Source organism: Schistocerca gregaria, chromosome 3 (genome assembly GCF_023897955.1).
Source record: "Schistocerca gregaria isolate iqSchGreg1 chromosome 3, iqSchGreg1.2, whole genome shotgun sequence".
Classification (NCBI taxonomy): Eukaryota; Metazoa; Arthropoda; class Insecta; order Orthoptera; family Acrididae; genus Schistocerca; species Schistocerca gregaria.
In genome coordinates this window covers 311,517,479-311,531,315 of record NC_064922.1, presented here as the reverse complement: position 1 = coordinate 311,531,315, position 13,837 = coordinate 311,517,479, and the positions used below count along the sequence as shown (strand labels likewise).

Sequence of the window (13,837 nt, the reverse complement as noted above, 5' to 3'; positions counted from 1 at the left end):
TTGTAATTTTCCTAATTAAATTGTTGGATGATTTAAGCCTCCCCCAATGATTATAATATGATTGGGGAACTTACATACAAGTGAACTGATGTTTTCTCTGAAGTTTTCAGTTACATCAGAGGAAGAGTTTGGTGGGTCATACGAGGATCAAATTATCATTTTATGCCCACCCTTGATACTGAGTCTTGCCCAAACAATCTCACATGCAGTTTCAATTTCTATCTCAGTTGATTTGATTTTTTGTCTACTGCAACAAATACTCCACTTTCATTTCCCATTTGCCTATCTTTCTGGTATACACAAATCTTCCTCACCACCACTGCTATCAAACTGGTACACTGAGAAAGGTGGTGTAGTGGTTAGCACACTGGACTCTCATTTCACACGACGATGGCTCAATCCCACTTCCAGTCATCCTGATTCAGGTTTTCTGTGATTTCCCTAAATTGCTTCACGTAAATGCCAGTATGGTTCCTGTGAAAGAAAGGAAAGAAAGAACCAACCAACCAACTACGTACACTAAAAGTTTTAATGATTGTATGAGCTACCGTTTTTCTGGCAACTGTAATCTCTCATTATAGATCTTGCCACTCTCCATTTTACTCCTGGTATCTGCTTTGTCAGGTATCTTGCTGGGCACAACATACCCTTGGAGCATACTCCAATTGGAGTCAAATATGGGACAAAAAGGCTTTCTCCTTTGTACGTTTGCTTGCACCCTTCAGAATTTTCATTAACATGTGCAGTGACTTATATGCCTAGTTATTACCTGACCTGTATGCAGTCCCCTTTGTAGTTTTCCAATACTCAGTGTCACCTACAGGTATTAGTAATGTCATCCAGCTGTGATGTTAGGTCTTATATCTTTTCACAGTTACATCTGTAGTGTAAATGAACTGTAGTACATTACATTTATTTATTCTCTGCACTGATCAATTTAGTCCTCTGCACATGTTCCCGCATTTTGCTACTGTCTTGTTCTACAGACAGCAGTATCATCAGCAAAAAAATAAAGTGATGGCAGAATCCATCCCTGAGAAGATGCTCATGGGGAAGGAGTACACTGTTACAATAAAGTTAACCAGTGAGTATACCGCATTTAAAGATTCTGAGGTCTGTGCGCCCATGCAATGTTATGTCTCCCCTCACTATAACACTTGGAGCAGCAAAATGATCATGTTCAACAGTGCTGGACATATCCTCATACGGAGAGGGGTTGGAACATGTAATACACTCAGGAGCATTGTTGAACATGATTGTTTTGGTGACCTAGGTTTTGTAGGGTGGGGAGGCATAACATTGCATGTGCGTGTCTTTTCAGGGGCATTTGGCCATGACTTCATTTTTATGGATGACAATGAGTGACCACCTTGAACAGTGCTGGTGGAGGACCTCTTGGAAGGAGAGGATATTTGGCAAATGGATTGGCCTGCCCAATTGCGTGACTTAAATCATATGAAGCACAAATCTGATGCCTTGGAGAGAGGTGTTGCAGCACATCAACATGCATCAATGACAATCCAACAGCTGTCAATCTCGCTAGTGGAGAAATTGAAGGCTCTACCACAGGAACTCCTTACCAACCTTATGGCCAGTGTGTGAGCATGTTTCAGAGCATGTTTCAGAGCATGTTTCAGAGCATGTTGTCTGTGGTGATGACACACACTATTAAGAATGCTGTCCTGCCTTTTATAATATCATTAGTCGTGATGACTTTAGTGTAATTATTATCTTTGAATAAAAGTGTTATTTCTATTCATCTCATAGTCCAAGTTTCGTCAAGATATGTTTCTTGGAAATCGCAAATCATGAAAAAGTTACTTTTGCCTGTAAGTCTTGTACACCAGCATACACGAACAAAAAATACGTTCCGTAATTCTACAGCAGACTATTGACAAGAATATAGGCTTGTAAAACTGATTCGTAGATCATCTGTCTGATGATCCTACTTGAAAATGGGCATGACCTGTGTTTTTTTCCAATTAATAGGTACCCTCTGTTGACTCCAGTTACCTACGGGAAACTACAACTGTAAGGAGAGCAAGTTATTCCACATGTTCTCTGTAGAACCTCTCAGACGTTCATTATGATTTATCTGATTCCCACTGTCAAGCAGATTTAGTCCATTTTCTATTCTGCTATTGCTTATCTCAGTGCTGACTGAAACAAAGAATGTTCATGGTGAAACAATTTCGGAAGAGTGATTTATCCTCTGTCATTTTCTGTGGTAGTCTCCTCTCCACTATGGAAGTGGCACAAACTTTGCTGTTTCATTCCTTCTTCCAAACTGAATACGGAGGGATTCTATTTTGACCACTGAATTAAGTGGGGAGTCGGCTATGTTTCATCATGGGTGGTGGTGGGGATGATGGACACACAAGCAGTGAGCCAATGAGTCACAACCTTAAGGCAACGAGGCCATACAGTGAGTTTTATATAAGACAGTGCACTGGGTATGACTGGCTGTTCTCCAGTGATTCACTTGACAGTGGTGTGATTCAGACCAGACGTTATTTGACAGATACAGTGAAGAGACATGTACTAAGAGAAGTATTTGGACTTTGAATTGCCAGGACACTCTCTGACTGCACATTTACCTGTAGTGCTCACAATACTGTTTTCTGTATTTGCTGTACAAATAAATTGTGATGTTTCATAATACAACACCTTTCATTAAAACATCCCATACATTGTGCTGAAGATTTTACAAAACTTATAAAATCTATAAAAAAAATTGCACATATTAATACTGCTTCTCTCCAAACTGGTACTTTGTTCCATGTCCCATAGCATCAAGAAAAACCTGAACTAGTTGACTTTAAGCATGTTGACTCAATGACAGTGTGATACATATTCAATTCTTTCATCCAGTTTGACATAATGATAGACTACAAAAGTAATCTGGCATTAAAGGATATTGTCTGGAAAGCTCTGTCACCAGCTGATGTGTAGGCATGAACACAATGTGAGTCAGCAGGAAGTCTTCCAGGAAAGGGTCACTTGACGGATGAGGTGCGACATCCCGGCCACCTACTGTTCCTCCACAGCCACGTCCATCTAGACGCGTCTCGAGCAGGTGCTCCAGCATTTTCTGTGGAGTACCCGCCATCACAGTGTACCTGCAACCACCATAAGAAATAGTAAGCTTCTCAATCTTATTAGTCAAAGGAAGAAGGGAGGGTGGGTTGGTGGGGGACTAGGGAACCAAACTTGTTTTCAATCTTTAGATGTTGTTAATCTGATAGAAGTGCATCATAACATACTGTGCAACGTAAGAGCTATACATGCTATTACCCCACAAATAAAAACATCACAGAAATATACCTTACTTTGCCAACAAAGGGAAGAAGAAATGAACCAGTGTTAATTGATCAACGTAATGGAGGTTGTTCATATAGCACAAAAAGAATGCCACTGATTCTCACATCCACAAAACAATATGAATTGTATTATGTAGTATTTAATACTGTTTCATTCAAAAACCTTATTTTATTTGAGACGATGTACATAAGAGTGGAGTGTTATCTAATATACCATACTTGGAACTTAGGGAAAATAATGTTGCAAAATTGAAAAATAAATCACATTTAAATGAAAATCTTTTTTTCTTTGCAACATTGTCATCTTTCTGCTCCACGTAAATCCTTTAGTATGTGTCTACTTGTTTGAATCTCTCATTCACAAGTTCTAGAAAATAATACTTTATTCCTACACATTATTTAATTTGTCTTCACATCTCCATACATACTCTGCCAATTACTGTGAAGTGCATGACAGAGGGTACTTTCCACTATACCGTCTGTTAGGACTTCTTCCCATTCTATTCACGTATGAGGTGTCGAAATACTGACTGTTTAAATGTCTCCGTGCATGCTGTAAAAAATCTCGTCTTGTCCTCACGATCCTATAGGAGCGTTACATAGGGGGTTGCAGTCTATTCCCAGAGTCATCATTTAAAGTTGGTTCTTGAAACATTAAGAAGCACAGTTTGGCATAATGATACACTACAAAAGTAATTTGACATTAAAGGATACTGTCTGGAAAGCTCTGTCACCAGCTGATGTGTAGGCATGAACACAATGCGAGTCAGCTGGAAGTTAGTGACAATCTTCATGTGTTTGCCAGTTCAATTTCTTGAGCATCTCCGCAGCACGGTCCCATGGGTCAAACAATCCTGTGACCATTCATAATGCCCTTTTCTGGATATGTTCGACGTACCCCCATTAGTCCTATTTGCCAAGAGTCCCACACAACTGGGCAATATTCTAGGATACATTGTGCAAGTGATTTATAAGCAATCTCCTTTGATGGTTGGTTGCATTTCTGTAGTATTCTACGAATGCAGTAAGCCTGTAGCATTCTACCAATGCACTAAGCCTGCCACTTGCTTTTACCAATGACTGAGCCTTACGTGATCATTACATTTCATATTTCTACAAATTGTTACTCCCAGGCATTTGCAGAAGTTGTTAGACTCCAACTGCGAGTCACTGATTCTGTAGTCATAGAATATTACTTTTTTCATTTTTTTATGTGCAGAATCTTAATTTTGAACACTAAAAGCAACTTGACAGTCTGTGCCCAACTATGAAATATTATTTAGATACGTCAAAATATTTTCTTAGACAGTACTCATACTTCATTGCAGAGAACTGCATTTTCTGTGAAAAGTCTTAGATTACTATTAATATACAACGTGAACAGCAAGGGTACCAACACCTTCCATGGACCACATTCAAGTTACTTCTATGTCTACTGATGATTCTCCATCCAAGATGAGATGCTATGTTCTTCCTGTAGTACATGTCCATCCATTGATACATTTCTTCAGGTCCAAAAACAGAAAGCAGTGCAAAGAAGCTATAGCTCGAGAGTATGATCTGTGATTGAACTTAATGCCTTTATATACAGCAAACAAAACTTTTGAGCAGTTTGCAGGTCTGCCATATGTTATGGAGAAAGTGAAAACTTCTTTGGCTAAAAAACCACACTTGAGAAATTTATCCTTTAATGATAGATAATATTGGCCTGTGACCATTTCTCTGATAATTATCACAATATGTGAATCATAAATAACCTCACCATTACTTTCACAGCTCAGTTTTGGTTTTCTTCTGAGCATGTTATCAAATGGAAGTTGGCCGTTTTCAGTGTTCCTTTGCCTTCTGTTAGGGACAGACATTTACTGTATAAGTAAAAAATTGGTTTCAATTGCACATGAAATGTTCAAAACTGCTGTAATATGGTTAAACAATTTTAATGCTGAGTAGCTATGAGCTATTACTGATTTAATCTAGCCAGTAACTTCTTCATGCTTAGATGATCATCTAAGTTTATAATCCTTTGTTTATTCATCTCATTGGTTATGATCTGAATTGGGTATGCTGTGCATTCTACACCATCCATGTTTGCGTGGCAACAACAAACGACTTGTCGCATACACCATGCAATGGAGCAGATTCTTCAAAATTTTTTAGTTATTCATCTGTACAGCTTTTCCGCCGTATAGACACACACTTTTCATCAAAGGAAAATAAACATCTTTTATTTGGTATCAAGCACTCTAAAGAGATGTATTTCTTGTTTTTCAGTGGATTTCACCAATTATCTCTGAAACACAAGTGCCAACTACAGAAATCATCTTGAATTACACGTCTTTTCTCTGAATTTTCCTTCTTCGGTAACTTCAATTTTGCAATGATCCCATACTCATAAAGAGTATTCAAGAATTTGTGCCAAGATGGTTTCATAACTGAACACTCTTTCAGGTAATTGCTCTGCCTAGAATTCAGACAGATCCTGAATGAACATTTGCAAGGTCGTTCCAAGGCGTGGCAGGCAGCGAAAAGCGTCCCCGGAGGCTGATCAGAAAGCCTCCCCGGTGCATCTGACAAACCGGTTTCAGGCACTGTCTCTGGTTGAGCCAGATGCAGCTGCCTGTCCTGTTTCAGAGAATCATTCTCAGCCTTCAAGGTCCGGGCAATCGCAGAGGGTGGGCTTACTGGTGGTTGGGAGCTCCAATGTTAGGCGCGTAATGGGGCCCCTTAGGGATACGGCGGCTAAGGAGGGGAAGAAATCCAGTGTGCACTCCGTGTGCATTCCGGGAGGAGTCATTCCTGATGTGGGAAGGGTCCTTCCGGATGCCATGAAGAGCACAGGGTGCAGCCAGCTGCAGGTGGTGGCACATGTCGGCACTAATGACGTGTGTCGCTTTGGATCTGAGGAAATTCTCTCTGGATTCCAGCGGCTATCTGATTTGGTGAAGGCTGCCGGTCTTTCTTACGAGATGAAGGCAGAGCTCACCATCTGCAGCATCGTTGACAGAACCGACTGCGGACCTTTGGTGCAGAGCCGGGTGGAGGGTCTGAATCAGAGGCTCAGACGGTTTTGCGACCGTATTGGCTGCAGATTCCTTGACTTGCGCCATAGGGTGGTGTGGTTTCGGGTTCCGCTGAATAGGTCAGGAGTTCACTACACTCAGCTGGCGGCTACACGGGTAGCGGAGGCTGTGTGGCATGGACTGGGCGGTTTTTTAGGTTAGAAGGCCTCGGGAAAGTGCGGGATGGGCTGCAATGTCAAAGGGTGCTGGGCAATTACAGGACGTGCTTGGATCAAGGAACAGTCGGAATTATAGTTGTAAATTGTTGTAGTTGCGCTGGAAAAGTCCCTGAGCTTCATAGAAAGCACAGAAGCTGATATCGTTATAGGTACAGAAAGCTGGCTAAAGCCTGAAATAAGTTCTGCAGAAATTTTTACGAAGTCTCAGACGGTGTTCAGGAAAGATAGATTAGGCAGAATTGGTGGTGGAGTGTTTGTGTCTGTCAGTAGTGGTTTATCTTGTAGTGAAGTCGAAGTAGATACTCTGTGCGAATTGGTGTGGGTGGAGGTTATACTTAACAGCCGAATTAAGTTAATAATTGGCTCCTTCTACCGACCCCCAGACTCCGATGATACAGCTGCGGAACAGTTCAGAGAAAGTTTGAGTCTCGTAACAAATAAATACCCCACTCATACGGTTATAGTTGGTGGGGACTTCAACCTACCCTCGGTATGTTGGCAAAAATATTTGTTCAAAACTGGTGGTAGGCAGAAAACGTCTTCCGAGATTGTCCTAAATGCATTCTCCGAAAATTATTTCGAGCAGTTAGTCCACGAACCCACGCGAATTGTAAATGTTTGCGAAAACACACTTGACCTCTTGGCCACAAACAATCCAGAGCTGATAGAGAGCATCATGACTGATACAGGGATTAGTGATCACAAGGTCATTGTAGCTAGGCTCAAAACCATTTCTTCCAAATCCATCAGAAACAAACGCAAAATAATTTTATTTAAAAAAGCGGATAAAGTGCCACTAGAAGCCTTCCTAAAAGACAATTTCCATTCCTTCTGAACTGACTATGCGAATGTAGACGAGATGTGGCTCAAATTCAAAGATATAGTAGCAACAGCAATTGAGAGATTCATACCTCATAAATTGGTAAGAGATGGAACGGATCCCCCGTGGTACACAAAAAAGGTCCGAACGCTGTTGCAGAGGCAACGGAAAAAGCATGCGAAGTTCCGAAGAACGCGAAATCCCGAAGATGGGCTAAAATGTACAGACGCGTGAAATTTGGCACGTACTTCGATGCGAGATGCCTTTAATAGGTTCCACAACGAAACATTGTCTCGAAATTTGGTAGAAAATCCGAAGAAATTCTGGTCGTATGTAAAGTACACAAGCAGCAAGACGCAGTCAATACCTTCGCTGCGCAGTGCCGATGGTACTGTTATCGACGACTGTGCCGCTAAAGCGGAGTTATTGAACGCAGTTTTCCGAAATTCCTTCACCAGGGAAGACGAATGGAATATTCCAGAATTTGAAACACGAACATCTGCTAGCATGAGTTTCTTAGAAGTAGATACCTTAGGGGTTGCAAAGAAACTCAAATCGCTTGATACGGGCAAGTCTTCAGGTCCAGATTGTATACCGTTTAGGTTCCTTTCAGATTACGCTGATACTATAGCTCCCTACTTAGCACTCATATACAACCGCTCGCTCAGCGATAGATCTGTACCTACAGATTGGAAAATTGTGCAGGTCGCACCAGTGTTCAAGAAGGGTAGTAGGAGTAATCCATTTAACTACAGACCTATATCATTGACGTCGGTTTGCAGTAGGGTTTTGGAGCATATACTGTATTCAAACATTATGAATCACCTCGAAAGGAACGATCTATTGACACGTAATCAACATGGCTTCAGAAAACATCGCTCTTGTGCAACGCAGCTAGCTCTTTATTCGCACGAAGTAATGGCCGCTATCGACAGGGGATCTCAAGTTGATTCCGTATTTCTAGATTTCCGGAAAGCTTTTGACACCGTTCCTCACAAGCGACTTCTAATCAAGCTGTGGAGCTATGGGGTATCGTCTCAGTTGTGCGACTGGAATCGTGATTTCCTGTCAGGAAGGTCGCAGTTCGTAGTAATAGACGGCAAATCATCGAGTAAAACTGAAGTGATATCAGGTGTTGCCCAGGGAAGCGTCCTGGGACCTCTACTGTTCCTGATCTATATAAATGACCTGGGTGACAATCTGAGCAGTTCTCTTAGACTGTTCGCAGATGATGCTGTAATTTACCGTCTAGTAAGGTCATCCGAAGACCAGTATCAGCTGCAAAGCAATTTAGAAAAGATTGCTGTATGGTGTGCCAGGTGGCAGTTGACGCTAAATAACGAAAAGTGTGAGATGATCCACATGAGTTCCAAAAGAAATCCGTTGGAATTCGATTACTCGATAAATAGTACAATTCTCAAGGCTGTCAATTCAACTAAGTACCTGGGTGTTAAAATTACGAACAACTTCAGTTGGAAGGACCACATAGATAATATTGTCGGGAAGGCGAGCCAAAGGTTGCGTTTCATTGGCAGGACACTTAGAAGATGCAACAAGTCCACTAAAGAGACAGCTTACACTACACTTGTTCGTCCTCTGTTAGAATATTGCTGCGCGGTGTGGGATCCTTACCAGGTGGGATTGACGGAGGACATCGAAAGGGCACAAAAAAGGCGCAGCTCGTTTTGTATTATCGCGTTATAGGGGAGAGAGTGTGGCAGATATGATACACGAGTTGGGATGGAAGTCATTACAGCCTAGACGTTTTTCGGCGCGGCTAGACCTTTTTACGAAATTTCAGTCACCAACTTTCTCTTCCGAATGCGAAAATATTTTGTTGAGCCCAACCTACATAGGTAGGAATGATCATCAAAATAAAATAAGAGAAATCAGAGCTCGAACAGAAAGGTTTAGGTGTTCGTTTTTCCCGCTCGCTGTTCGGGAGTGGAATAGTAGAGAGATAGTATGATTGTGGTTCGATGAACCCTCTGCCAAGCACTTAAATGTGAATTGCAGAGTAGTCATGTAGATGTAGATGTAGATGTAGATGTAGAAGGTGTTTTGAAACACTGATTGTATTAGGTGTCTTGTCAGAATATATACCGAGCTAGGCAGTGCAGTGCTGACACACTGGAATCACACTTGTGAGGAAGGTGGTTCAGTTTCCTGTCTTCAGACAGATGGGATTCACTAACTGAATCACTAACAGATAGTGTGCCTCTTGATTTTCAAGTTAACTGAGCAACGTAATCAGCATAATGAAAGACATTTAAACTATACTCCACTGTTGACTCTAATCAGATTCATAAATACAGCAAGGGAGAAAAGCACTATTTACAAACAATAAGTGTCTCTTGTCTACAGTACTGAAATGTTGCCTAACTGATTCCAGGGACATCGAAATATTTGATTTTCAATATTTTGCATAATTATTGACCAAATTTAAAAACTTTAAATACTACCATTATTACTCATTAAGAGGTACAATTTTATGTGAAAGGTTTAACAGAGTAAGACAAGTATTACAGTTTGTGACTGTATTTAGGTCCAGAGGCAGTTTACTTACCTCACACAAATACCCAGATTGTACTCTTCCAGTACTTCAGAAAGAGAGCACTTAGTGACTTTAAACAAAATCAGCACATACTTTCAAACCTGTACAAAACTACTACTTGCTGACAACCCTTATGAACTACATTTTTCACTGTTTTTGCAGTAAAACTGCTGCATCAGACATGGTGATTTAACTTGTTACTTTTTTTTACTACTAATGCTATTTGCAACACATTTCAGAGATAGCATCCACATACACTGCCGAGTGTGTCTGCAAAAATTACATAGTTCTAGACATGTAAACACTAAAATGTGTGAAAAACTAGCTTTTGCTTCAAATGGGAAATTACACAATCCATTGTTTCACATAATGAGAGTACTCAGCGACCCACAATGAACTTTAAATGTAACTTCATACATTTTCTAAACTTTTTCTCTTTTACATGCTTAACATGGAATTTTTAAAACATTAACTCATTTGTAAAGTAATCAGAAATTTTTTCTTCTTTTAAGAACAGTCGGTTTACTGGTAAAAAAAACTAACAAAATGTGTAGGACACTATTTATACATGTTGTGTACACACTGAAAATGATCCAATGACGAGGGCGCACTTATGTGTTCACGATGTGCGAATAGTAAAGTACTCAGTTTGCTAATTTCTCCCATCACTTGCATTACTTGCAAGGAGAGCTGATAGATACCACCAGTTACAGGTGGTGACTTGTGCAGACTGTCTCAAAATTGACTACAAATTATTACAACTCACATTATAAGGTAATTCCACCATATTGTAAAATTTAGGCCTCTGGATGGTACAGTATTTTGTGACACTCCATAGGACTGTTCTACATGGTGTGCGAGAGCCTAATGCAAGTTGTGCATAGCGCTGGAAGCTGGAAATCTAATACAGCGACATTTGACAGAAGAGAATGAGCATACGGGTTTATCTGATTGTGTTTAACCTTAAAGCAAGAATGAGCACTATATAGAAATATGTTAATACACAGAAATTAGCCAAAAGAACATAAAGAAGGGTTGCAAATCCGGTACTAATTGTAATGGTAAATCAAAAATTGAAACTTTTTCTGCATAGAATGGGGATACTGGTTCCGTGGGACAACTATTTTCTGTATCATGTCACATTTCTGAGATACAAAATAAAAACAAAACCACATTAATTTTAATTCCAAGATGTTCTGAATATTGAAAAAACTGAAGTAAATTACACAAAACCTGAAAATTACTGAGTCACACTGATGAACCAAACCATTATGATCAACTGATCAACAGCTTGTTGATCAACCTCCGAAACACAATGCACTAGCTGTTCTGCACAGCGTTGGTCTGGCAAGTCCCTGGTATGTTTGGAACCTGATGTCTGCACACAGGCCACAAAATTACTGAAATTATAGGCCGGCGATTGTCACATATTGACGATGTAACGACTTGTACATTGTGAAGCTTAAGGCTGCTGGAAGCCTGCAAGGGCATTACAAAATAGGAAATCAGAGAGAATGCAGAGAGCTTTTAGGTTATTGGACGTCAACCGTAATGGTAGAGCCCTGCGAACTGCAGTTATTCTGGGCAACTGCCCAAGGTAAGAAGTTTCTTTTCAGAGTATCAACTGTTGACTTCATCCACCGCCTACTGTTCATTTCATAATGATTAACCACTGACTTTGAGCTCATATTCTGGTCACATCATATGACAAACATCATTGTGTTACACCTTGCTGGAATCGTGGATATGTCTACTTTTATTTGGTGTATGAATATTACATTTTGGTTGAAAAGGGAGTGGCATATGTGGTAATAAATTTCCTTCACACAGTTTAAAGGTAGAACCCTACACAAATTGTCATTGCTTTCCAATTAGTCGTTTTGTCCTAATAACTGTGGGCATAGATTGGTGCAATTCACCTAATGGTTATACATATTAACAAAATGAAAAGCTCAAATGTAAGCTCCATTGTTGCTTTCACAGCTGTTATGTTTTTATTCACATAAATCTACATGAAGCACTAATATAATATTTTTAATTTATTTGTTTTTCTGTTTCTATGTGCCACTCATGTGTGCTATGTTTCTGGGCCTCTGAAAAGTATTTGTACTTAATTGCCCAGCATTGCAGTGTTTACATTGCGGCTTCCCATCAGATAGGCAACAATCATGCGCCCATTCATAATTGTTTATTTATTTGAGACAGTGTTCATAACATAATTAATTGCCTTCCACTTGTGTGAAACCATGCTTCATTTACGATGTTGTGAAGAATCTATGGTGTTCAGTGTACATGCTTACTTTGAGGCCAAAACAGAACAGGGTGCAAGCAGTTCCATACCAGAGCCAATAAAGAGAACTTCTGAATGTATCAGTATTACAGAAAGGACACTGAAGTGCATTTCTAGGTAATGTAGAGAAACTTCATGTGAGTGAGTGACAGAAGTTTGTATTTGACGAGTTTAGACAGGGAGTCATAAGAAGAAAAATCCACGACATATATGTGGAAAAGCAGTTTCCAACAGTAGCAGCCGTGTCAGAAAAATTAAAGACTGAAGTAGAAGATTTTTCTGATATGATTGAAACAACCCTTTGGTGTGCTTTTTGAAAATTGGGCTTTAGATATGAAAAGGCCAACAAAGAACATGTGCTGATGGAAAACAACCAAGTAGCAGGGGAAAAAGAGATGAGTTCTTGCAAGAAATAAGACACTTGCACCACACTGGACAGACTGTTTATTAATCTGATGACATTTGGTGTGGTGCAAATTATTCCAGAAAGTTTGGTTGGGGAGCAGTGGCGACTTCTGTGTAAGAGCACAAGGGCACATGAACAACCTAACTTTCAACACCTTGTGGATTTATTGGTTATTTTTAATTGAATGCTGTTAAACTTAACACAGAAACTGCAATCTATGTTACACATGGCATTAAAATTCATCGCACTACTGCTCCTCTACACTCTCTGAAACTTGGCATCAGAGTTGCGAGCACACCTTCAGTTGTGCATGTTTTAAGGAGCATTTGTGCATGCACAACTCAGATGACATAATTTCCTTACAGGCCAAATAAATACAGATTTAATAAACTGTGCACAGTTCATGATGTGTACAGTTAGCCCTTGCCACTTATCTAGAAGTTCACGTCACTGTCACCACATGGTAACAGACTGCAGCACACTTTTATCCCCATTCGCTTGGCACATTCCTCCGATATGCTATAGAGTGTAGTAAAATTAGACTGAACATCAGTACATGTTAAAAGTGAACTGGCATTAAACCTATTATGAGGTTTTCTGAAGGAGTTATAACATATGACACTGAGAATCATAAGGGCCTAAAGCATATCACTGTCGATTGTGAGATTGTAACATTTATTCATGCTCCTGAAATCTGTTTCACGAAAAGCCATATCACTGGTTTCTCTGATATTCACTTGAATGTGGGACTGGCTGTGGTTAGCTTTAGGTCCTTGTGGATCTCAGAACAAGCAGCTCTGTACTTAGATATGTACAAAAAACCAAATTCCACAAAACCAATTCTTTCTTTTGTCAGATAACTTATGCATTTACTATTGTTACTAATGCTGTTATTATTGGCAGTGGTTGTAATTATATAAACTTCTTGATAAGCATAATTGTTATACAGCAGATGCCAGTATTTTCACACACACTCAAATTTATTTGATTCTACAAATTTGTGAACAACTAGAATGTATGTTCACAAGCCACTCCTGGTTGGCAGGCTTTATGCATCAGAAAATGTCTATGATTATCACAGAGGAAGTGTTCAAGAGTGGAATGGCTGGAAAGGAGTAATTCAAACATTGTCTGGTTCTGGAAAAATGATTATAATGTGCCACATTAGGAATGACGATGGGTTCATGCAAAATTTTGGCTTGTATTTTA

The 13,837-nt window shown here is 39.9% G+C and overlaps 1 protein-coding gene across 4 annotated transcripts in view; it reads right to left on the bottom strand.

The window, feature by feature from the left end:
* LOC126354710 (rap guanine nucleotide exchange factor 4) overlaps positions 1–13,837 on the bottom strand; it is a 1,235,035-nt gene that overhangs the window by 91,217 nt on the left and 1,129,981 nt on the right. For all 4 annotated transcript variants that reach the window (XM_050004554.1, XM_050004556.1, XM_050004555.1 and 1 more), the window contains one exon: positions 2,919–3,119. In XM_050004554.1, the coding sequence (XP_049860511.1) occupies positions 2,919–3,119 (201 nt within the window). The remainder of the gene's footprint in view (positions 1–2,918; positions 3,120–13,837) is intronic.